General features: G+C 35.0%; 1 protein-coding gene across 1 annotated transcript; it reads left to right on the plus strand.

Moving 5' to 3' along the window:
* Positions 1-111: 111 nt before the first annotated feature.
* Positions 112-27786, plus strand: LOC105449429 (ras-like protein 3). The gene is made up of 4 exons (XM_011688662.1): positions 112-440; positions 24325-24441; positions 25901-26324; positions 27033-27786. Exons 2-4 carry the CDS (start codon positions 24332-24334, stop codon positions 27336-27338), a joined length of 840 nt encoding a protein of 279 aa, XP_011686964.1. The 5' UTR covers positions 112-440; positions 24325-24331; the 3' UTR covers positions 27339-27786.
* Positions 27787-27871: the final 85 nt, after the last annotated feature.

Here is a 27871-nt window from a genome sequence, read left to right on the forward strand (position 1 = left end):
TGCGGCTGCACTTGGGCCTTGGACATGCTCTAGAGCTTATCAAATGGTGGTAGTGCGCAGGTGGAAGAAAGTCGGAAGGTTACGAGAGCGCAGACGCCGACCAAAAGCATCGAGGATACCTCCCGGCACGGCACCGAAGTACCGGACAGAGCTGGTTCGCCCGCATTGCCGTATTCGTCTACCAGCGTGTCAGGTCTATTCAGCGAGCCATTTAGAGAACGTACTTTCGGGGTCGGAGTGTCCCAACGTCGACTTCACGGCTCGCGAGAGAGTTTCAATTTCGACGGACGTCACTTTTGTCGGAGGAATCATCGCAGCCCCTACGTCGTCGTCGAATTGGAGAACTGTTTTCCCGCGCTCGGCACGAAGTCGATTTTCACCTGTTAAACGTGATTTTCTCTCTTTCGCCTCCTCTTTCTTTCGACGTGACCTATTTGCACGTAAGTAATAATTAATTAAATTAGTAGCGTTTCTTTGACACATATGCACACTTACATAAAACGCAGCTCACCTGTAGTTCGACAGTTCGCGGATTTTTCAAAGTACAGCGTGACCAAAGAAACGTGAGATCTGTTGAGGATATTGGAATGTGTGCATAAATATGAATAAATGTGAAGTATGAACGGAAAAGTTGCAAGTATATATAGGCGTACTCATTTCTTTAAATATTATTTATAGAGGCACAATTAATATTAGATGTAGAGAGACGTAGACATCAGTATATAGCGAGAGAGTTCATTCTTTCATTTTTAATAAAATTTTTGTATTTGGTTAAATATATTTTAATGGTTAACTAATTGTAGTTAATAATTTAACTGATATATTTCGATCTTGATTTGTTTTCCTGTGAAGAATGTCGAAAGTACTTGATGAATCGCGTCATAGCATATTTGTAGCGTTGCAAGAATTTTAAATGTAAGCAATTTCAAATATTCATTTTATACCATTTTAATATTAGTATTAATGTAATTCTTTAAATAATAGTTATTTAGTAATAAGAACTGAAAGAACTGGTTATACACGTATACATTATTTTTCGAAAATATCGAAAATTAAAATCTGCAGAGAATTAAATAGGTTTCTTCTCACAAGAGAAAATAGAGTTAGGAAAACAATATTTTGTTTTAAGATTTTTAATGAAGTTTTCGAAATTTTGATAAACTCTCGCTAAGCCGTAAATGCACATATATAGGAAATTATTATATAATTTAATGCAATCATTACTTTGTAATCAAAAACGTTATTCAGTATTTTTTGTTAATATCAAAAATAAAATTTGAAAAGAGTAGGATAGTTACATTATTTTCATTGGTTCACTAATATAATTGTTTTATGTATTTAAATAGTAGATTAATTAATAATACCATTGTCGCGATTCATTTTCAGTATATTGCACGCCATAATATTACTTCTGATCTATTACGTACGAATTTACTTGGATCATATTACCTCCTGCGTTGAACACAGTTTGCTACTTCGCGTAACTGTCGAGCTACACATACATGTACTACGTATATGTATATAAAAAGTAATAACCCACGTCACAATCCGTGCAATCCGAATTTTGTTGCTGAAAGCAACTAAACTGCGCTACATATCAAAATTTTTGGAGATTTCCATTGCGCAATTACGAAATCAATTATAACGAAATGCTTTACTTTCTATTTTTTTAAATTTATTATAAAAATTTTTATATAGAGATGTATGGACTGTATAGATCGTCAGAGACTTATTTACGCAATTGAGCTAAATCAAGATGATAATTTTTACTCAATAAAAGAATTGTTATTGAATCACGCGCGTTCAATTATCGGCTGATAGTTGATTCAATAAATAAAGATGTCTATAATAAAATAAAGGAAGTAAAAATTACTTTATGGATTGTATAAGGAAATAAAGGAAATAATCACAGTTACTTTATAATTGGAACAAACGGTTGCAAAGTGATGACACTTTCTTATATAAGTTTCTCTTAATAGAGCTTTACATTCCAAAAATAAAGCGCCGCATCAGGATAAAATAATTCTAAGGTAACACGAAACGTTATACTCTGCCAGCAGAAAATAGCATTCATGCCTATTTTTTTTTTTTTTGCGGATTGAGTGAAATTCGATTGAAAGGTATTTTTGTTTTCCACTCTGTTTTTCCATATATCCGCGTGGCATTTCTTTCGCGTCGTAGTTACGCCTCTCGAGTTGTTCGCTCCTCTTGTTGCTCTCCCACGGCGAAAATCGATCGCTCTTCGTTACAGTCGACACCAGGCCAAAATTTCTGATTAACCTCCGCGTATATTCGCGCGTCTGTGCATTCTCAATGGTATTCAACACGCGACTCTTCTCCCCTTTCCCTTCCTCGGCCGCCCACTGGTTTCCATCTGCACAATCGCTTCGAGTTGCGTGTCAGCAATGACGCGGTAGATTGCATCGTTTACTGAAGTCCCTTCAAACCGCAACTCTAGCACGCTCAACGCGAACTGCGAACTTCGCGCCGCACGTGCGCATCTTTAAGAACCGCCGACAGGCGAGGCGAGTCGCAAAGAGCTGCGTTAAAGACTGCCCGTTAATAAAACGCAAGATCAATTTCACCGAGATCTAATCACTTCGGATTACGCCGCGGAAAGCAATCCCGTCCAAAGCCATCCGAGAAGACGGCAAGACCGTGAAGTCCCTTTAATAACTTAAAATTACATTGCATTTTGTCATCCTGCTCTCAGCACTGTTTGGAAGCTCAGGCTGAAGTGTAGTTACTCTTATCCCTCTCAGCTAATATAAACTAATATTGAGTTTCGTATAAAGTTTAAGGAGGAATCATATGTCCGGTAGTGTACGAAAGATGTGAGTAGGTGCTACTTCGATAGAAAGTTTCTACATGAGATAACGCGATATCTCTCAGATAGCTGTACGCGTTCGTCTAAAACTTGGATTGACTTTTTCAAGTAGTAGTTCGCTTGACGCCTGAAGGGAATGCAATACTATCAAATTCGCAATTTTCTAACGACGAGCGACTTTCGAAAATCTTCTTCTCGAGGCTAGCGAGTGTTTCAAACTAGCAAAGTATGATCTCGGTAATCAATTAACTTTGACAGTTGATAAAGACACGTGTATGATGAAGACAAGAGTATATCGCGTTACACTCGATTATTATACTCAAAGTATAGGCAATATTTCGACTATAAAAAACATGAGCACTTATGTATTATCCTAATTAGCAGAAGTTTAATCTTGAAGTTCAATCTTAATACTTATTAGAAATTTTTAATCTCTGGAAAAGGTTTTGACGCAAACGCATTAACATCGTAATGGCTCTCATCATCATTATTATTATTGCTTCCGTGGCAATTTAACTGTCCTATGTTCATTGCGCATTTATTAATATATCCATTAACCACTATACAACGCGCGCGAAGAGTTTATTGTCCTTTTAACACATTTTCCGCATGAAGGACTTTGCAACTTCGCCGTGAGGCTATACTTTCCTAGACGCATGTCTAAACGATGTCCTCATGATGTCTTTTAGACATGCATGTTTAAAATACGTCTTTGTAATGTCTTTATGACATCTTTATGACATACATGTTGTCTGGATTGGCACTATCTTATCAACTTGTCATCTTGCGATCTTCCGAAAGTTACTTTACGTAACATCACATAGTCTACATAACTTTTGACACTTGAATCTGTTAGGTAACCCCGCCCGTCCATTTTTCTCTCCGAGCGTGAATTATACACCGATCATTTATAACGAAGCGACAGTTAGAGCCAGTAGTTAGCAATTATTCGCACGAACGATAAGGGAAGTCAGCGCCGTTTGAGTTCCTGGTTTCCTGCCAAGTAGTTACGATAAATTGCGGCACCCTCACTTCGTAAAACAATACGGATCTAAATTGGAAAAGAGAGCACGAGGGCATTTGCATTCACGAGGAATAGTCTGAATTTCAAATTGCAAAATTACTGTATAATTAAATTACCAGACTTTTGCTTCCTCTCTGAATTCTTATGCTGCTAGTGCTTTGTTGCAATTTGTATTTTCCATTTGAATAAATATTTTTGGACATCAATCTATTTTTCGCTGTGTTAATTGTAAGTAATACTACGTAATATTCAAAACGGATAAATATCGAGATATTTTTATTTTCAGCTCTTTATAAAAAACAACAAAACCGCAAAAATGCAAAAAAATGAATTTAAATGAATAGATTTTCAATTTGACACATTGCGTTAATTTCATCTATAGAAAACTTTGTCTACGTATCTTCATTGAGAAGAGGACAATTACAGCTTCAGTCAAGCGCTTCCTATACATCATTCCAAATAAAAGCGAAAATCCAGAATACAAATCTCAATGAAAGAGATCAGTTATTAATTGCAATTTCAATTATGTACTGCGTAAAGATATACCTCGTAATTGCTAATTAGATCGATTCTGTCAGCGAATTGTAGATAGGCGCGCTTTAGACATCTGTTGCGCGACGCGCGACATAGCGTCGCCCTATAACGATCGCAGTAAATTGCGACGTGGCTCAGTCACGCCAGGATAGACCGAGTGATGAGCTGCTGGTAGACGGCTCATTGTTGGAAAAGATTGCAACGCGATAACACTATTGGACCGCGTTAACATAACACTTTGTTAACATCCTCTTATACGCTAAAAAGCTCACAAAAGATTGTAATATTAACTAAAGATGTTGGGCAAAATGTATCATTTTAGCTACATCTTTTCGATCTCCTACGAAGAAATATGAATGCAAATAACACATAGATCTCCTAACTTTGTAAAACAGTAATTATTTATCAATTCGTGATTTCAACGGAATTTTTTGTAAACTATCTCTGACATATCTTTTCTTTGCTCTTTTAAATAATTTCTATTATATATACTCTACAAATTAATTCGGTAACCTTCGCTGTGATATTATACTAAAAAAGATTATAAAATACGTTTTCTCAAAACTATCTCTGACTTTCTTTGACCTTTTAAATAATTTCTATTATATATACTCTACAAATGAATTCGGTAACCTTTGCTGTAATGTTATACTAAAAGAGCTTATAAAATACGTTTTCTTACGGACTTTTTAAACGAAAGTTTGACTTCGTTATTATTTATTAAATAGATTTCAAGACGAGTTGTATTGAACACATCCGGTGTATGACGTAATATTGAGCAGTTCTACTTTTCAAACAGGAATATTCAATTGCATGAAAGAGAGATTGATATCTATCTCATATTGAAAAAGTATATCAAATATTATATTGATATCTGTGACGAAATGATGCACTATATCAAGACATTTTCGTATATTTCGGAGCCCTGCCAGTTGAAATACTCAAGATTTATGGTAACGATACCGCCGACAAGATAGATTTTGGGGAATATTCTTTCTGCAAGCTCCCATCTTTCTCGGGCTGCGAAATAACTTCCATGTGGGGCAGAACCGCCTCCTCAGCGGCTATAATTTTTATTCTACGTAGTCTCTGGTAAAATTCGAATTCCTTATTAGATTTATTCGAGCTCAGAATTTGGCGTGTTGCGTAAAGAAGATTGTCGTATTATAATCGTCATTCTCTCAATTCTAAAAAATTTCACAGCATCAGCTTACAGAGCACGTCTTGAAAAATTATGGAAAATATTCGGTGAGTCACATTTTTAACAAAAAAAATTTTATAAGAAATTAAATTGACATTAAGAAATTTTTAATAATTTTCTCCTCTCTCTCTCTCTCTCTGTCTCTTTCTAAAGTTCATCTTTATAACATTTTTTTCTGTATCTATAATTAGTTTGTGCATCCTTTTAAAAGTAAAAATTAAAACAAAACTTTTCTAGAGTTTTTTTAAGGCTATTCTAACTGCAAATTAATAAATGAAAGAATGCCATTAAATTAACACGCGCCGCCGAAGCGACTTGTTTCATCGCGGCAACTCCAGCCACCAATTAATTTCCTAAAGACTCGATTCCGTGGATGCTGATTAAAGTACATTTCGAGCTTATCCTCCGTAGTCCAATCTCACGTCGGACATGCCGCGATTAGTTGAGAATATAAATCCAAATTAATTTCGATTTTGACGGCATATAGAAAAAGCGATTTCTCGACAAATAGGCTCGACTAATATGAATTAGTGCTTTGATTATATCTTTCATGTATCTCCACGCACACATAATACGTTGCTATATAATTATTCTTGTTCTTTTATTTTGTTTGTATATGAAAGATAAAAAAATTAATCTTTGCTCTTTTTATCCCCGAGTAAGTTAAGTTAGAATTCTATTCTTTGTGATCTTTTATAAATGTTAAATTACATCTTTCGTATTCCCCCGTAGTTACATACGTATGTTCATTATTATGATATATATATAATATATATATATATATATATATATATATATATATATGTGTAGCTTGATAACGTGTAGAATTCACATTTTAAAAAGTACGGTTTCTTTGTTGAGCAAGAACGTGGCGATGATTTGTCACTCTAGCGACAACTTTGTTGAATGAAAAACGATCCTTCTTGTTGTCACGTTCGGTTTCCGTTCACTGGCTTTTGTACTTATTCCATGATAGATTCTGACAAGCGATCATTTCTTCTTGGTTAATGGTTAGATACTATTTAAAAAGCTTCAAATTAAATTTTTAAAAAAGATGTGCTTGTTAAACATTTTGTTTAAAGTAAATTTTTTAATATATATTAAAAAAACTATAGTTAATGTGACGCGAGAATTGAATTTAATCATCATGCTAATAAAATATCATTATAAAATTTTATTAGTAAAATATACAAATTACAAATATCTCAATAATAAAATATATTATAATTATTAACAGTTCAATTAGCCGAGCATAACACTACCTCTAATATTGCATTTTAACACTTTAAAGGTATTTTCATATCTCTTTTAACTCAAATAATCAACTTTACGCAGCTTCGCAGGTTAAACATATTTACACATTAAATAACGACCGAATAATTAAATAATTTATCATGAAATATTATCTTTCAATAAACAATTTACAAAATATTTTTAGATGGTGTTAATTCTAGCTGCTGCAAACAAATCGAATTAATCCACTAAAATTCGCATGATGAATGTTCTATCTCCAAACCATACATAGAAGTAATTTATCACACATAGCGTGACAAAATTTTATCGAAAAACACTCTCTTTTTTTATTTATTTTTTTGTTTCTCGTGACCTATACCGTAAATTAAACATAGATGTAGGCGCATTTGTAAACATTAACGAGCGTGTGTAATGCTGCGCTAAAATAACGCACATGTTTTAAATACAGGCCGTATTTAAAACAAATAATGAGAGTAAAATAGAATTTTGCAATGCCGGCCAACAACTGACTGACTTTATCTCAACGCAGTCAGCAATTCAGTTGAGGATAATTCGTTAAAAGCAGTGACGTAATTTCTCGGGAAAAAAAGTAATTTCCTTTGTGCACTGTATTTAAATTTTGAGTATACTTATATTGCCTTGTTTAACACGGCAGTGTATGTGCACACAAAATGCGATAAAATATTTTCGCTGCACATATTCTGCCAGATAAAATTAAGTTCAAATTTGCGTATAATGTTGAAAATTACTTAAAATAAAGAAAAAAAACTGCCGTACGTATAACGACTAATCATCTGCGAGCCCTGACGTAACATGCTTGCGCCGTTTTTCAAAGATATTCCGCCGTCGTCGGTCGTTCGGATTTTATGCTTTAATTAACGTTACTGAATCGACTTTTCCAATACCTACCGCTTCAAAAATTTCAATTTCAGAACGAATAAAAGTTAGAAATATTAGAGATCAGTATTAGTTAGCTCAATTTCTTCAATAACAATTTTTTTTTTCTTGGCGCTCAATATCTACCTGAAAGATGAGGAGAGTGTGCGAATCATCGCGCGATAATGTTTATTGCCCATTCATAAACGCGCTCCCGAACGCGATTTCCCGAACGAGTTGCGTGTTGCTCGGCCCATAAAACTCGCGAGCTTACGGGCACAATATATTCTGGCCAGCTTTTATTTCGATTAGCTCCTTCGGGAACGCATTTCATTTTACGAGAGAACGTCGTTCCGGATTTACATTTCTCCCCGTTTCCTTCAAATTATTCCACGATTTACACCGCGGATGCAATAATACACTCCACGTCGCATTTTTACGATCAATGTGGTCGTAAATTGCTAACGTCTACCATTTATTAAAACGATGGGGACTCTGTATCTTTCGCGGATCAATACAGTTTGCTTAACCTTTGGAGAGCCCCAGAGTCTTTTAAATCGCATAAAAATTTTGGTTTTATAAAAATAATATATATGTATTGGGTCATCCGGAAAGTTTTACGGTTTTCTCACATCTATGCGAATACCAGTTTGAATTTTGCGCTAAAGCTGTATGAGAAGTTTAAACTTCAGATTAATAAGAAAGAGCAGTCTTTTGTTTAAACAATGCATTCATCCATAAAGATATATGTTCAGTATGTTCAAGTTTATAGTGGAGAATCCTCGGGAGAATCAGAATTCTAGAATTCTAAAAATAGAGAATCAGAAACAACATTTTTGCAATATTGTGCTTTTCTACTTCAAAAAGGACAAGAACGCATGCGAGACAGCGCGTAAAATTTGTAAAGTCGGACAAGATACTGTTTCTGATGATACATTTTGGAGATGGCTTGTGAAATTTCAACAAGGTAATTTCACTCTCAAAGACGAGGCGCAATCTGGGCGTTCCTACACTGTAGATGATGATCTACTGGAGCAAGCATCGCCGAAAATCCTCGTTATACAAGTACAAAAACTGGCAGAGAAATTACGAATTGCAAAAAATACTGTACATGACCACTTGAATCTGTCGCCGTGAATAAAAATTGCAGAACTTTCCGGCTGACCCAATATTTTTTTATTTTTAAAAGTAAAATTTTCATGACATTTTTTTCGCAAGTTATACATGAAGTATGTATTATACATATGAATATAATATAATACATATATATAATAATTTGCTGTAAAACAAAATTTTTCAAGATACTAATTTTATAATTTTACATTTCTTTAATCACATGTATCAAAATTTAAAAGTATCAGATTCGCAATTTTGAAATTTCTACGTTCGATCTCTTCGATTCGTGAATTAGTAAAAATTTCAAAAATTTATAAACATTAAGTTTTGGTTAAAAAAACATTTCTTTATTATAATCAGAGACGTGATAACACTTTCATCATTTTTAAAAGCAAAGTAGTGGATAAAGTGCGCTCTGAAAGATGTATATCTTTCACTTAAACATTAATCAGTTAAGTGCAAAGAAAAATAATAATAAATGGTAATAATATTTCATATCAGCGCAGTGAACCACAATGTTGTTTGACGCAAAACACACCAATTTTTCGCAGTTCTCGCAAAAAATGACGTTAACGATATTGCGCTTGGAAACTGTTCTCCTATGTATCTTTAATGTTAATTATGATGGAGAAGCTTTGTTAGCTTTGTTGCGGAATGAGTTACACGTACGTACATGCGAGAGTGAATAAACTTTGTGAGCATGTTGCGTTGGATTGGACATCGCGCAATATAAGGATTAAAGGAACGCAGGACAGCGTGAAATGGACAACTTAATAATTTTGCGCTGACATCTTTTCGCGCCATTAATAATTTTATATTACCTTTAAAAAATACATGTGCAAATGCTTTTTCCTTGCAGGATGTATAAATATAAGAAAAGAAAGAACATAAAATGAATAAGAAAATAAAAAAGGTAAAGAAACAGAGAGAGATAAAGAGAGAAAACTATTTATAATATTTATGATATTAATTTATACGATAAAAAAGAAAATAAAAATTACTACAGTTTATATTAGTCAGGATAAGTTTCTAGAGTTTCTTTTTTAGAAATTTGTATTTGCTTTTTACGAAATTATATGCGCGCCAACGAGGCTTCTAAGTCAGAGATTTCTTTTTTGGAAATTTGTATTTGCTTTTTACGAAATTATAAGCAAGTCTGCGAGTCTTCTAGAGTTTCTTTTTCAGAAATTTGTATTTTTTACAGAGAGAGATAGAGAGAGAAAACTATTTATAATATTTATGATATTAATTTATACGATAAAAAAGAGAATAAAAATTACTACAGTTTATATTAATCAGGATAAGTTTGTACAGTTATTTCAATATAGATGACATTTACTTCACGATCCGATGTGTCATATTTATCGGATAGCTAGTATGGATTTACCATTAGAGAATATTTAATGTCACTAATATTGATATATATCATTTGCTGATTAAATGTTCATGAATGAACATCGGCATGATTACTGCAGTCGGTACATGAAAGTATGAAATGCTATCGTGCACGTCACAGACTACCGTTCACGTTTATATGTAGATGACATATCAGCTTTGCTAATAATTTCATCAAAATGGTACTATGGAAAATTATATAAAATTATATGTTGTAAAATGAGATATGTTAAAATGGATATATTACTTAAAGGCATAATGCGTAAATTAATTCAATAATTAAAGACCAATAAATTATAAATAAAACTCGTGTAAAAAATACGAATGTATTCAATTCATATCTTTTGTATAAATACATATCTAAATTAAAAAGTAGAATTAATTCATCACAATGGTTATTGAGCATTTAATGCACAGTGAATTTGTGTTCAATTGAAATATTTTATATTCTATTGAATATCGTATTACATATCAAAGAATAATTATATTATAGAGAAGTGTTTTAAAAGATAAGTAAGGTGGAGGTTTGCGAAATGATTTTGTTTGCTTTAGTCGCAAGCCTGTGCGCTGAAGAATGTTAATTTCAGGTCAATCGATAATACGCAAACGATCAGTTTGTGGTCGGTTGCGCAATGCGTTTTCGCCGCAATCTATCAGCAAATTAATCATTAGACCTAATGTTTGCTGATACGAATCTATATTTGGAATCTGTAATCGGCATTGCGCATAACAGTGCGTTAGCGTATTTGTTCTTCACGTTGGCAGATGCAAATAATAACGATTGCAATTACACACACACACACACAGCACACACACACACACATACATATTACATATACGTTATTATTTATTAATATTAATATTTTATTGTATTCGACTAACGACACGATATTTATAAATTTTCGATGTAGAGTGAGCAAAACGTGATTATAATAATTATGGTAATAGCTGGAACAAAATTATATGAACAAACAGCAACAAAAATATATTTAAAATTCTTATTTTATTTCAGATAGAATATCTTTCTTTCGATAACAATATATATAGCTTGATCAATGCTTTCAAGTATTCTACAAGTAGATAAACATAAACTTTGAATATACTTTTCTCGAAATAAAATTTTTATTCATACTTCTATTACTACCATTGTCTGTAGCTTGGAAGATTATCAGCGTGACCTGTATCGATCAACGATTTGTCGGGAATAATTTTTAACACGCTATGAATTATACTAAAAAATACATTATGTTACATTAAGCGTAATATTAAATTGCAACGCGCAATTATCGCCAATATGACCGGAGAACTGGAGGAGTACTGGTTACGAGTCCGAACGTGCGCTTAGTGTGATTTATAGTTAGAAATATTTACGATTCTGAAAGGTACGTTACGAAAATAGGTCAGCAGGAATTTAATACCCCCATGAATGTAGTCACCATCGATATTTGCATAACGGCGTCCGGTCTTAAATCTAAATCAATGCGCGAGTAATTTTATGTAACTGAAAGGAAATTATGTGGCTATTATGAAGAGAGAAAGAGAAATTTATGTTAATCAAATATTTCAGCGGTGATCGTAATAAGTAATGAATATGACAATTTTGTAACTATTGCGGTATTTTATTTCTATTCACCAGATTTGTCGTCGAAATCGAATTTGCACGTAAGTTTTAAAGATTTATGGAGAATTATAAAATAGAAATAAAGCTGAAATCGTGCATTCAAAGTGGACAATGGACCGTAGAATCATACGGAGGAAAGAGTAGTCGCTGGACCGTTACAAATGTTATGTGATTCGTACGCAACAATCTGTGAAAATGTACAAAATGTGCGATCAGATATGAAAATATGCAAAATAATTTTTTTAAGCAATTATTATTTTTTATTGAATTTAATAATTGAAAAAAATAATATAAGTTGTTTATTTAGGAGGAGATATATGTATTAGCTCAATTTTTAAAATTATACTTAAATTTGCATTATTTTACATTCGAGTCTTAAAGATACGCATGTATGATTCTACAAAGACAGAAATAATGTAATTGTATTAAAAGCATTAGTATAAAAAATAAATTAATTAGTAAAAACTTAATTAATCTTATTAATTTAATAACAGTATTAAAAATAAATACTATATTATTAAAACAAGAGTATGTTTTATACTATTTGATTTACTATTATTAAATTAACAATTAATTTTAATTGGTTGTGCTATTATTACATTTAATGCTATTATTACATTTTTTTTTCGTGTAAATATAAAGATCTAGATAAAATATAAATAGCATTGTGATTTTAATGTTTCGCGATTTAGTGACTTTCGATATTAAAGATAAAAAAATTGAAACATTAATAAATTTTGATTTTATTGGATACATTTTCTAACAAGAGAAAATACTTAAACTTGTAAAATTTTCCTTTAGTTTTATTGGGACGGCGTACTATGTGAAGAATGTGCAACAGAATCGACCTCTCTTATACGGTAAATGCATTTTATATTCAACTCACGAGGACTTTATTGTTTCCCTCTCGCTAGTGGGTTTAGTGAAAAACTCGTTGGAAAATATTGTTTATCTTTGGCTGTAACCGGTCGATCCGTTGAGCGTTGAATATTCTCGCTGGCTTAGATGCCCGCATTCATTTTTGAGCCAGGGATTGCAATGACACAAAAGACCTTCTTTGCCACGTCGCGAGGTTTTAGAGACTGTAATTAAAATGAGAGTGACTTAAAAGCTGAACGAATCGACTGCAAATAAAAGTCCGTTAATTGCGCAAGAATGGATTGAGAAAAAGAAAATGCCTGGCACATAATTAGTGCACTGGATAAATTGAGATTAAGTATCTCTCCGAATTATGTCATAATGTTAGATATAGTTACTTAATGAACAGCATTCTTAATATCTGCGACGGGATAATTACTAAATCGATTTGAATTAATTTATATTCGTTTACTGTTCACCAGCTCCGCAAATGCAATAGATCGGATCATATAGTTGCTTGAATAAACGCGAATGGAACACGGAACGCTTGTGTTCAGACCGGATCCGACGGTCGGTTTTACCGGCGCGTCTCTTCCTACAAAATAATTTCTCGATTTATCCGCGGTTGCCGTGCAATTTAATTCTGCGTCCGGCAACGCGATTACATCACGCAATTAATCCCATATTCAGTGACGTAATATTCAATTTCCTCGAATGTTAGTGTCTGCTTTATGATGCACGTTTGTGCCGCCTACATTTTTCGCGTTATTGAATTTTGCAATTTCACAGCCCATTTTCCGCACTTCCGGCGACAACGTCGCAACATTTATCGAATAATCCGCTTGGAAGTTCGATGCCTCAAGAAATATCGAACGAGTTGAACGTAAAGCTTCGTAAGAACTTTCCGTTCGCGAAGAGAAAAGTTGCGCGATCGATGCATATAATAATCAAATGAGCAGCGAAAATCAATCGCGGTTAAGTGCTAAATTTAAACTCAAGCATCGCGCGGACAGTTGTGAATTTGATTTTTTGAAAACTTGAGAAAAATTGATCTTTATGAGAAAAGAAGCTTTTTGTCTTTGCAATAGTGTCTCTCAATGCTACAATAGTTGTGTGCTTTTTTTCGATTATTCGAGAGAAAAGAATAAAGAAGAAAAATACTAAGCTCGTGTTTCTTCGTATTTTCGCGGATGCTTGCGAATGTGTCGCACGCAATGAATACCCGCTTCTCGGGTTTTTCTCCGTTCTTAACAAACAGCTAGCATTTTTCCGTGTGAAAAACGTTCTCGCGTTTCTTTTTCGCAACACGTCGTGAGTTGTTCGCGGTCGTTTTCTGGAAATAAAGAGAGGTGTGCTCAAGTGACCCGTTAATAATATCTGTAATTTATGCGTCTCTACGTGACGCTCCGTATTTATCGTGTTTCACGTCGACGTTCGCGTTATCACGGCTTAACCCAAATACAGTCTTACACTCGGGGCGCCGCCACGTTGACACTTATACGGGGGTATCGGGTGTTGTTTACGCCACCGGACGTTACCCTATTCCGCTATCCGTACATATATTTATTTGCTGTACTTTCTTTTTGGTATCGATTTGTGCCAGGGTGTGTTTCTCCGAGAAAATAACTACTCGGCAAATCTTCTCGGATCACGCATTGCGTGGGTTGTCTGTAAAGTGTTATTGACCGACTTAACCGAAGCTCTGATTTACCGTTTAAGACAAAGCTGATTTCTTGTCACGTCGATGCACTTCTGAGGCTTTAATAAAAGCGCGATGTGAAAAAGACTTAGGCGTGCCGAAAATCTTTTTACCTACTTATGTGAAGAGAGAGGAAACCCAATGAGAAATGATCGCTAATTCGTTGTCGAATCGATGTCAAATTGATATCGAATTGACGTTGATATGATGATTTTGACATCAAATTCAAAACCATTCCCCATTGAAAACCACACCAAATTGAAAGAGTGTCACGATTGTTCCATATTATTAATTTACTGTACTGTTTTATTTATCATCGAACTATGATTATTACAGTTATACGTATATAATAAGATAGAGAGTTTTATTTGTAGAAACTCGCGGTAAATACGAGTGCAATTTGATTTGGATGAAACTGGTTCAGTGAAATTGGTAGCGGAAATAGTTTTGCTTTTATCGTATAACATCTCGATGTAAAAGCTCGTGTCGCATCCGCGCCATAAATTTAATTTCAGAAGTTGGGATCGTTCAGACAGCTCTAAAGGTTGCGAGGGATTGAGATGTGCGTAATCGTATCTCTCACGTACGTACAGCGTGCGAATGTAACGAAATGGCGTCGGATGTCTACCTCCACTTCCTCATCTTGACATGCAAGAAGCACATTGATATTATCGACCCGGTCGCGGTCCAATTGGAGCAGCGAGGACGTTACTCCGGTTTCGGTGGTGTTTTGGCGACGGTATTATTCTTGTCACGGTAGTAGTGGTAATAGCAGAGCCATTGACCGCATCCCTCCCCAGTTTCTAGTTCTATAATGTTAATGGCACAGACCAAGTATCTTTTTCCTTTTCGAACGCCCTGGTTCTCTTTTGCGGATTGGCTCCTATAAACTTCCATTTCTGTCGACCTTTTTACGCGTGATTAATGCCGAGATGGCTTTTCCACAAGTATAATTCACCGTCGCTACGCCACGGACGTCTGATAGTGGAAGTCCGCAATGTATATATGTCGGTGCTATCTCGAAGGGGTGTGCGGTGAATTATTCGATCCGATTAATTGCGCCCAGGATTGATCACGCGCGCACAGGATGGTAACACAGTCAGCTGGAAAGGATATCGTGTAATTTATGTCAAGAACCGGAATCATCAAACGAAATCAGTTATTTTTAACGATAAATTAATTGGCATAATTGGTATAAAAGAACGATTTTGCTGAAAGATCTTAAAATTTAGCTGGATACAGATTTAAAAATAACTTTGCTGCCATTGAAATAATTACGTTGAAAAACTTAAACTGGTTGCTAGAATATCAAAATTTTTAACAGCATTGCTTATCAATATTTCTCAAACGAGTTCACAATTTGATGATCCAAATTAGTTTCAGATCTATATCCAGCTAAATTTTAGGATCTTTCAGCAAAATCGTTCTTTCCACGTAAAACAGCCAATTAATTTTTATATCGGATTAAAATAAAAATTATTTTATAATTACGTTACTCTTTATAGCCAAAATATCAAATGACCTGAGCGGAAAATCCTATCATGCCCAGGTGGTGACCTATGGGACAAATGTGTGAAAATCGATCATTTAAATTTTAATATTGGCACGCATATAAATATGTGTTACGCATGGCCGCAATATTGATAAAACTGTACTTAGATAAAATCCCACTGTTATTGAATAAAAGATATTCGATACGACTGTTCTAAATAAATAAATATTCGAACAACATCGTGACTCTAAAGCTAATATACATCAAAAACAGTAGGGCTTTGCATATATTCTAGCGAGATATCTCTCGGTTTATTACTAATTCATTCCAGGTTGCCTCGTGAGAATTCGTGCGCGCAAAAAAAATTAATCCTCGCCTTAGTACAAAAATACAAAATAAAGTAATGAAATAATAATGAGAATGAATTGGGGAAAAATAATTTAAGATTATTTTTGACGGAGAATGAGCATTTGGTCAGTATATGAATATATACTTTTATTTATCTATACTGTTGAATAAAAAAAATCAATCAATTTCCATTCGAATTTGTATACAAAATATATCGGCATTACTCCATCGTTTTACTATTCGTTTCGTATCAGTTGGAAAATTTGCAATTCCACACGAGACGTTGCTTCTACTGTACCTCCAAAAATGGCATCGATTGTCGGAATACTCCAGATATCGATACGTTCATTTTACGTAACGTTGCACGTAGCAGTCGCATGATTCTCATAGTCCCGCGGGACTTCCTAAAAGTCCCGCCGCTAGAAATCACTATGTGGTTTTTCCACGCGCGAGCACGCGGGGTTTCCTGGGTGGCACACGTGCGAGTGGCTCTCAGCTGCTACATTGCGAAATCCGTGATAGTCACATATCGCGCCGACAATTTGTGGTGTCATGGGACGATTTGTGGGACGCGATGAATTCTCGCGCGCGCAACGAAATGCATGCGGCCACATCGAACGTGGAACGATCGGAGCGGACGATTGCGGGTGGTCGAGACGATTGTGCGCGTGTAGGTACGTATGTATGTAAAGTGGAGCAACGACCGGCTCCATGCTGTCGGGCTTCGGTGGTATTGCACCGATCCAGTTTACGCGCGGTGGCGACGACTACGCACAACGGCAGCGACCTACCTATGTACGTCGACGACCAACGTTGTCGACGCGATTCTTCCTCGCTTCCTCCTGGCTTCCCGCCCTTTTTTTTCTCCCCATTCTAGTCTCCGGCGCCCCGTCGCGTACGACGCGGGGTTGCCAGTATCACCTTTTCCCACCCCACGGCGTCGTCGTCGTCGTCGTCGTCGTCGTCGTCGTCGTCGTCGCCGTCTTATTTCGTTCATCGACGATCGTCGGTCTTCCCATCGAGCGAGATATGCAGGCCGTCGACGAAGTCACGTACTTGCGTTTCGCCGTCGAGATAGCGCGGTTCGTATAACGATAATTTATCATCACCGACTTAGATTTATTAAATCATTGGTATTATCAGTCTGCGGATATCTTTCAGAAATTTTGATGCAAGCTTACATAAAAAAAAACACTTTATTTCCCTTAATCATTCTTAGAAACAATTTATTGCCGTCACTGGCAAATTATTTTATATTTTATCTAGATCACCTAATGTCCCAATAAATTAATAACATCCACTTATACTTGTATTTCATAATTTCTCTTTTATAATAATAAGTGTATAAAGTAAAAATTAGAATAGTTGGAATAATTGGAACACGTTCCACATTTTTCTTTCTTGTTATAGATAAGGATAAACGATGAAATCTAATTACAATATTTTCTGCGATTGCCAACATTAATTTAATTTTATTTCTTACCGCAGTAAATTACATACATAATTTTATGTAGGATATGAATTTAATTCAAAGATGCGTGTCTCGCTAAATATTATAATGAGATGCATGAATTACATTTGATGTGCAAATGCACGTTAAACCGTTAATGCGTATTCATTAGCGAAGTCTCGCACTTAATTACTGCTTAATGCGTAGGAGGTAAGTACGTAAATCGGTGTAATACATCCTACCGAAATTTCAGATATTTCAACAAAATATATACAGTTTCCACAAATGCGATTATTTTATATAAACTGTGCACATACGTAACTTTTGCTCGACACTTTATAAGTTGCTTTGAAATATGATAATATATATTAAAAAATGTTTGAGGATTGCATCAATCATATTATTTTGACTTCAAGCAAGGCTTAAAACTCTTTTTCTCTCTTAAGGTTTTAAAGAGAGACAGACAAAGTTTTAAGCCTTGCTTGAAATTAAAATAACGTTGGTGCAATCAGGCCTAAAATAGAGTTTATGTTTTTCAATTTTTAATAAAAGTTTTGTTTAATCTGTTGTGATATCAATTGTACATTAGAGTCAATTTTTTTTTATAGTCGACTTTTTATATATTAATTACCAAATGATAAATTTTTTTCTCATAAATTATCGATATAAGCTGTTGATGCCGCTGAGAATGGTACACGTTGACGAAAGATTACATCTAGGGTTTAAGGGATCCAAGGTGAATGTATGAGTTCAGCAGCTCGTGAAAAAGTTGCTGAAAGAGAGGGAGAGAAAGAGTTCTCCGAGGATATCAGAAGACTTCTTTCGATGCTCGCTGTCGCTTCTATGAGCTGTAACACAAAATAATTTTATATAGATACCTTGTGTTGGCTTTTACCTCATATGTCTTATTCATTTTCCATACTTTTCTACATGGAGATTATTATATAACAACTTCTTAATTTGCAAATTTTCTGAAAAAATTTATAACAAAAACAATTTCTAATGGAATTATATAAAACGGACTCTTTGAAGCTCTTAACGATGTCCCTCACAAATTAATTAAAGAAAACTATAACGATCGTTTTTTAATGAAAATATCAGAATATTGAGAGAAATATCGCCAGACATAAAAGCTGTGCAACAGATTACAGTAACGTAGGAATAATACGTGAGAAATATTTAAAAATTCGTGGAATTCTTGTAGAAACAAAATGCTGCGAGGTTCTTTGTCTCATCCAGAACGCAAAAATAATATCTTGTTTAAACCCAACTATTTTCACAACGTCAAGTCTAGTTAATCTATTTCTTGGATATTATTTAGTTCCAAAAACATTTTTGTTGAAAATTATTTGCTTTGTTTTTATCTCTCTCTCTCTCTCTCTCTCTCTCTCTCTCTCTCTCTTCTCTCTCCTCCTTCTCCCTCCCTCCCTCCGCATTTCACAAAAATAGAACGTGCTCGCGAAAAAGGTCGCCTCTTTATAGTGTATGTAAAGGTCTTACAGATATTTACCGAAAGAATTTTTGTTCGAGGTTAGCGATCCTGAAAAAATACAGGCTTTCTGTGTGAAAATCAAACGCAATCGTGTGTCGTGGTCGTTTGAGTCGTTCACCCGCAAATTGAATTGCGGAAACGGTTGTCGGGGAAACAGATGTATTCTGGCTTTTATTGCATTTTAACAGCCGTCACCGAGAGACATTGTCTTTCATAAATAATTTAACACGTACACGTTTATGAACTAATTCAATAGTTTCTACACTTTCTACGGTGAACACGATAAATTGCTCAAAGTTGCAAGCGGGCGATCGATTATTAATTTGATCAGAACAGTCGCATAAATGTATGTGTGGCATAATATCAGGAATTCGTTGTTTATGCTCGAAATAATACGTGTGAGATAAAAGGAAATTTTACCGAGAAACATTTTCTGTTTAATTAACAATTATAAATAATTTATGTATTCTGTATACGATAATTTCCTTCTCTTTTGCGCGATATACGGATTTGCACTGCGATTCATATATTTTATTTCAGCAAATCTCAATTTTCGGAAAGTTACTTTGTATGTATTTCGACAATTGATATTTATGTATGCACAACGTTTGTAGCCGTACATTTTTAAAACATAATTTTTTTCATAATGGGCTAAAACTGGCCTTACTATACTATACTCACATTTTATAACATTTTATAAAAGCTGAGATTTTGTAAAATTTATTATTTTAACTTTAGAGTTCATTTTCTTTCCGTTGTTATAAAATGTAGGTTAGCCCATTATTGCAGCAACCCTTTCAATTTCTAGATTATTTCCGCCTATTAAAAATATGTAACTCAATTATCAGAATTGTTGACACAATGTTTATAGGCATCGGCCGCATTGGTATAGCTTATAAAAAACAATGTTGAGAACGCGTTTTAATCTGTATAAATTAATTTTCAAAATTTACAGAGATTAAATTTATCATTACGCCTCGTTAAAGTTTAAGAAATGATATCGCACATAAATAGGAAGACGACAGATTCAAAGCACGTTCGCCAGTATAATCCTCGTAATGGTTCACGTGACAAATAAGAAGTGCTTCGGGCTCGGGGATTAACCCATATCACTCTTACAGTCCCCGAAGTACAATCCGGCAGAGACGATCGTGGAGTTTCCGGTGATCCTTTACGTGATCTGTTGTACGAATCCTTTGTGATAAATTGTTGGTGAAAACTACGTAAAATAAAAATCAGAGAGTTCTAGTCTTCAATAAAAAAAAATGTCTCTCCAGAAATATTATACATGTATAGGATAGACATTTCTGCATTATTTCTAATAATGTTTCGGATTTTCTGTATAATAGACATCCCGGCGTGTTAAATATTTATAATTACTTATATACAAGCAAAACGTGATAAACATGCTCTTGATGTTAACTTGAGATGTCTCATTGCGAAACTCGCGTTAAAAAAAGTTTCTGTGTCCTTTTCTAATAAACGAAGGGCATTAGAGACTCGCGCATTTAATCAGGACGACTGGATTTCATTTGAGAAATTGACGGTACGGCACGTAAACCCTCAGATGTAAATTGTCGCCGTACGTTTACATCACTGCGTGCTACTTGCAAAACAAAACGTTTGCCCGCATTACTTTTTAGAATAATTTGAATATCGATTCGAGATGTATCACCCGCTTTCGTATAATGTCAGTTGTTTCTTGCGATATCCGCACAACAGACGCTCACATCTCCACGGTCTAATGAGAAAAAATCGTCCAGCGTTACGGAAATTTCCGTCGTGCATTGCACAACTAATGAAATAAAAACACTTCTTCCCTCCCATGTGGACGATATCAGCGGGACAAGATTCACCTGACAATACCCTCGTTAGTCGTGCCATTTATTATTAAAATGGACGGAGTATTTCGAGATGGGAAGGATGCAACTTACGTAAATCTCTTTAAGCTGGATCAGTTCAAGTCCTATAGACTTGGGAACGCACAACTTCATTATAATGATGAAGTCCTAACTATACTACCGTACATTCTCTTTTATGGCCTTGTAGTTTCGTAGTTCTATCCGTGCCATTCAATTCCACGTGTATGTAAGATGTATTCTCCGTTATACATAAAAGAGACACGTACGTCATAAAGATACGTACTACTAGCAATATTATTAAACAATTGAGCATGGGAAATATATTTCACACAAAAATCATCAGCCTCCAGAGAAATGTGATTTTTTGATTCGTAAATCTTTTTTTGACATATAAAAGTTTTACTTTTAAATGACTAATATTATTTACATACTGATAGTATTATTGTGTATGATCATATTTGTATACTTTTAACGTTAAATCGCTTATCTGTATTATTCTTATCATTTTTACTATTATTTTAAAGTTCCAGATAAGCAGCATTATTACTATTTTATCTTTTGAAAGCAACTTTCTATATATTTCCACGTATAATAATTAATTTCACTTGCAATATTATTTTTATTATTATTAATATTGTTATCACATACGTTATGCATGGTATAAAAATTACATGAATATAATTTTTATAATATGCGTCACACAAAGTCATAAGAATTCAAATTCATAACAACACATTATGCTGCGTATTAAAAATTTGTATTTGCATTTATATTACGGTAGATAGTCAAAGTTTATAGAATTTGTAACTCTCGAGTCCATCGTATAACACAAAGCGTGAGAGAATACTTCGCGCACGTTTTATCGTCGCTAACGTGCGCCACTTTGCCGGACGGAGGAAGTTATTGAATGGCTTTTGTACAGGAAAAAGGAGATTGCGGATGTCCGAGAACAACCCTTGTAATTGCTCTCCTTTCGATCCGAAGTATTCCCGGATGGTAAATTCTGGCGAGTCCCACAGATCGAAAAATGCCATTGTGAAGATTGGATCGTAAAAATAGTCTGCACACTTTGGCGAGGCGTTACTATTACTTCCGAGAGTTTCCTTTTCTTTCTCTCTCGATTATGGCCATCGGCAATTTTTTTGATATTTGCTGGACACGACCGTTTGGAAAGAATAACGAATTTTGAAAACATTGCTGCTGGAACATGAATTTTTATGACCCGTGTCGTTCGTTTTTTTAATTTTTGCTTTCAATTTTAAGTTAACACGTCGATCTGCTTTAGTAAAAATAATAATGATTTTCATTGTCTCCAGTTGTGATAGATGTATACATTTTATACTTTTATCGTATTTTTCAAATTTTGACACATTGTTTTAATGCATTACATTACTTTATTTAAAAAAGAAAAAAGATTAGAAGTCACGAGTCTAATGAGAACATCGTTGAAATATTGGAGTATCAGGCTGGGGTTCGTCGAAGGTTCGATCGGAGCTTTAGGCAAACGCGCGTTATTGACAATTGTGAAAAAGCCAGTTCGCGAACGGATTCAATAATATCGCTGACACTTCCAGTCTGTCGCATAGCAGTTATCACGACGGTCCTATCCTATTGATCGCTTTTGTTCTTCACCAAGATACGATACGCGGACTTGCGCTCGTGTACTACGCGGATATCGGTTATCTCAATGGGAAATTACGTTACGGCTATCGATCCGCGGTAAACACCGATGGGAGTCGTTTTGCGTGTTTATCCGTGGCGAATCGCCGATCCGTTCTGAGCGAGATTGAAAAATGTCGCTTTCTCTACAAAGGAAAAAAACAAAAGGACGCCTACGAGCGGCGTTCCCAGCTGCGTCTCTCTTTCCGATATTAAAAACCCCGCACACGTTTGTGGATAGATGAAGAATGGGGATTCGAAAAACAGCCGAGATTTCATGATAAAAAAGAATGATCTACGGATATTTTATACAAATCTCTCGAGATATATTATATAGCTCGGAATAATTACGCCAATATTTTACGATTGGAAAATCACTGCATACATGTAATATATAAAGTCACAAAATAATATTTATTAAGATAATTATTTATATATATGTATATATATATATATATATAGGCAGCTTAAACCGCCATTCCGCCGTGCTACGGCTATTCAATGAACTTTGTAGCGGCACAAAAGCTTAATGATGTAAAGCGGAGGCGGAATCGCCTAAAGCGTTGTTTCGTGCGCAACAAAAATGGCTTATACCTGGCGGGAAATGGATTTACTGTGTTACAGTTATTACGCCGCGGGGTGTGTATCTCGTACCAGGATTACGAGCGTACTTGAACGAATTCTTTGATGCCAGCTTTGTATCATCTCGAAATTAAACGTTTCTACAAAGAAATCTTGCTCGAATAGGAATCGGTCGTTATTTAAGCTACTCGCGGACTCATTGACTTTATATTCTCCTTGTTTTTTTAAGATTGCGAGTTTAATTTGTATGTTTTTGCGTCGCACGACTGAAAGAGCACGACTAGATAATGAGATTTGTATGTACAAACAATTCTTTAAACGTTATTAAAAAAAAACAGACAAGTGTTGTATACAAAGAATTTTGAATCACAGACGAGTTCTACAACGCGTCGTTAAAATCACCTGCAATTCTGTCGATCGATAGCCAACAGAACATATGTCATTAAGCCTTATCAACAGCAAGTGTCTAGTCGCTTGTACTAATCGGATATGTTAATCCCGTGTGATGGTCATGATGGGTTTCCTTATAGCAATCGAAAATTTTAATTATTGCCAGCACGTGCCAATGTCATTTTATTGCAATGTGAATTTGTCGAAATATTGGTAGTATTTGACACGATCCCGTAAATTGGTATATTTATGAAATAATGATTATACATATATTTTTTTATACTAAACTTGTGTGCAAATAAGAGATATGAGGGAGTATATCAGTTTTCTCACTTCATATTTCCAATTCTTTTCACTAGATCTAATAAAACTAGAGGAATAGCAGAAAATGTTTGATCACCTCGATATATTTTTGTTAATTTTCTCTTTTCCTTATCCTTTTTTCAATTGTTAATACGTTTTTGAAGAAAATATTAATAAATAAAATGAGAAAGTTTACAACATATTATTTGGCGTAAGAATTAAAATAAAAAATTTTATTGATGTAATCTTCTATACAGTTAAAATATAAAATTTTTTATTTTTTATAAACAAATTCTCTCTCTCTCTCACTCTGAAAAGAAAATATAAATTTTTGTTGCTAGAAATCCCATGGCACAAATGATGAAAGGGCGTCATCAGTTTCGTCGTCGCTTCAGCCTACAACCTTCGGCGCACTTGAAAGAAGGACAAGAGGACGGAACGACGCCGAAGAATGTCAGGTAATGCGAGAGAGTTTCCTCTTGAGACTTCTGTCTCTCACAAATTTACTAGTCTGTAATTAACCATCGCTATGGTTAAGCAATCCTAAACTCGTTAACTTCTCTTGACTTTTCTTAATCTTCAAAGATAAAAGCATATACACAAAATCTTTCTGTCTCTAATTGTTATGAATCTATTTAACGGAGAAACTATCCTGTTCATGATAATAAGAATTAGCGGAGCAACGCAAGTGAACGTATCGTGATTCTACTTTAAGAAGAAAAGTTTTATATTATTATACTTGAAAGGATCGATATTAATCTTTTCATCTTTTCTTTTGAAAGGAGCGTCATCTTCTTTGAAAGAAGCGTTCTTTGAAGCAGCATGCAAATACATGCACATGTGAGGTGCATGTATTTGGTTCGATTTTCGATATTGTATCTCCTCGGCGCAAACGTGAGGTCTACATACGTTATGTTATATGAGACGTTCGAAGTCATAAATCGCGGACCGGAAAAATTGCTTTCAGCAATTGAAACCCACCCGAATCCGTAGCCGTGTCTTCCTTTCTTTTTGTTCTCTCTATCCCATCCGCCATTCGTGACTAGCTCTCAGGTTTTAGTACGAGCTTTAATTTCGCGGTGAATACGCGGTGAAAAGGGAAGCTCCGGCTTTTCCGCTTTTGTGTCCGCTCGTCATAATAACCTGCACGTCTGACTCCTTGTAATGGGTGTGGATGATTACGAAGACGTAGATACTTAAAGGCATCCGGTGCTATTTGGTGCATGTAAAAGTCGACCGTATGGTCCCGGTGGGCCACATATAAGAGATACGCCAACGTCGATAGTGTCACGAATTCAGGACACTCTATACAAAACATGTGGTATTCAATAACATGCGCCGCTGAATTGCGAGGATCCTTGATGTTCATTAGCGTAGCATTCTCCTCCTCGGATGCCTGCCTCTCTTAAACGGAACATGGTATCTCTTCACTTCCGCCACAATCTCTTCCTTGATGTACCGCGGAAGAGATTGTGTCTTCCCCGTTTCCCGTTAATAACAATCCTTCTTTCACAACAATTCCTCTCATATTTCATAGTATCATAATACAGAAATGTATATCTATTTAAGAAGGCACATTTAGATAACACACTTTAACAAAAAAATTACTTTTTTTTTCTTCGCAGTGTCATAGCCTCGACGATTTTTTTGCGTTGAACGATGCGTCAAAATTTGCGTAGCACGTCAAGATTTTGAGTAAATGGAGTGAAATGAGTTAAAAATGGCGTTTTTAATATTTTTTTATGGCAAAAGAAAAACTTGTTTTTTAAATAAAATTAAATTAACGACATCTAAAAGTATAATATATAACAAGAAATATTGACAAAATGTGTATTAATTATTCTAACAGCTCTTTGCTAAGCCGAATTCTCTGAAATATCGAAAACATAAATTAATGAAAACGATATATTTTTTCAGAAATGAAAGACTGACGGAGTCCGACAGTGGTGGTGGAAAATCGTCTGAGAGTTCTATTCGACACAAAATAGTGGTGATGGGCGCAGCGAAAGTCGGCAAATCATCCATTATTCATCAGTTCCTCTATAGCACCTTCACCCCAAAATACAAGCGGACCGTCGAGGAGATGCACCACGGAGATTTCAATGTTTCCGGGATCCAACTGACGCTGGACATTCTCGATACGTCCGGCTCATACGAGTTCCCAGCAATGAGAGATCTCTCCATCAAATCAGCAGACGCCTTCGTTTTAGTTTACGATGTGAACGACTCTAGTACGTTTCACGAAGTAAAAACCCTCCGAGCTCAGATACTCAGCACGAAAGGAGCAATTCCAATTGTGGTCGTCGGCAATAAAATTGATCTCGTAGATCGGGAACAAGAGGTGAGTTTCAATAGAATAAAATTACCATCGATTTTGACTTTCTTCCAAATTTTCAAGATTCCGACGGAACGGAGATTTGAAGGATCCTACAATTTTTTATTCACATTCTTAGTACCTAGCATATATACTGCCCCATGACGCTGCACTACTCTCTTATTAATTATTTAAATCTCCTGTCAATACCTAATCGGTCTTACAGCCTTGTATTTTTACATACTCTGAAAATTCTTAAAGAAAACCTTTTCATAATCCTGAGAAGAAATGAGATATATCGAATCTTTATTATGGAAATTTATGTTACTATGGCGATGTATGTTCTTGATATTTAAATCTTGATTAAAATTCGATAAGCGTTAGATGCTTGTCGAACCTCTAATCATGGACTCGAGATTAAGAGATTGAAAGGGATAAGAGATTAAATAGGAATCTTTCCAAATTGAATAATATAACAATAAAAATAATATAATAATAAGAATTCGCATGTAGAATGAATTCAAAGACTCAAATGTTAGAAAACATAAAATTTAATCTTTACCTATGGTATTTAGGTACAAATGTCGAAATGTTAAAAATCATATATCAAATAAAAATTGCGGCAATATTAAGAAGAAATTGAAACCGTGCACAAAAATATAAATAAAACTGATTAGCCGCGCTTTATATCTGCGTGTAACATTTAACATTACAACGGCGAAAAATGGATTGTAGGTGGAGACCGAAAGCACGAGAGAGCTGGTAACTACAAAATGGGAAAACGGATTTGTGGAAGTGTCCGCAAAGGAAAACCTGAATATCTCTCAGGTATTTAAGGAACTTCTTATCCAAGCCAAGTTAAAGTACAATTTGAGCCCGGCATTACAACGTCGCCGTCGGCAATCTTTGCCGCCTTCGCAGCAACATCCGAACTCACGCAGCAGTAGTAGTACCCATGTGCCGTCCCCAGCTCAGCTTCAACATCTGCAACAAATTCGCGAGCGCTCCGATTCCAAAAGGAATTCCTGTATCCTGTCGTAAGAAGGGATCGAGAACTCCTTGGTATTACCGCGAAAAATCTTACTTGATGATTCCATCGAGTCGATACCGAATCAATTGATGTGTCCAGTCCCGCAAAGTTATCCAATTGTTACATACGGCGGATGATGAATTGACCTGAATTTACTTACGAACTATGGATATGATATAGACTTTGCAGGTTGTCGATTACGCGGAATTTGGATAGTTCACGCAAATCCGTGAAAAATGTCTCGACAATTCGGTATTCGTCCATAAAGTATGAATTACAAAACATTTAAGCGAGACTACGAGAATACGTGTATTCAGAAAAATATTCAGGAAAACTTTACTCTCTCCTTCTCTCTTTGGTGTCATTTCATTTATGGACCTTCTGTACAAGCAATTAAACTTTAATGAAGAACGCAAAATGTGTGTTGTATATTATATAAAAATATAGATATTGGTAAATCAAATAAAATGATAGATATTGCTGAACCAACAATTGCACAAGAATCATTAAAATGCCAAATCTTCTAATATCATATCTATAATTT

This window comes from Wasmannia auropunctata, unplaced genomic scaffold (genome assembly GCF_000956235.1).
Source record: "Wasmannia auropunctata unplaced genomic scaffold, wasmannia.A_1.0 LD336076.1, whole genome shotgun sequence".
NCBI classification, from domain to species: Eukaryota; Metazoa; Arthropoda; class Insecta; order Hymenoptera; family Formicidae; genus Wasmannia; species Wasmannia auropunctata.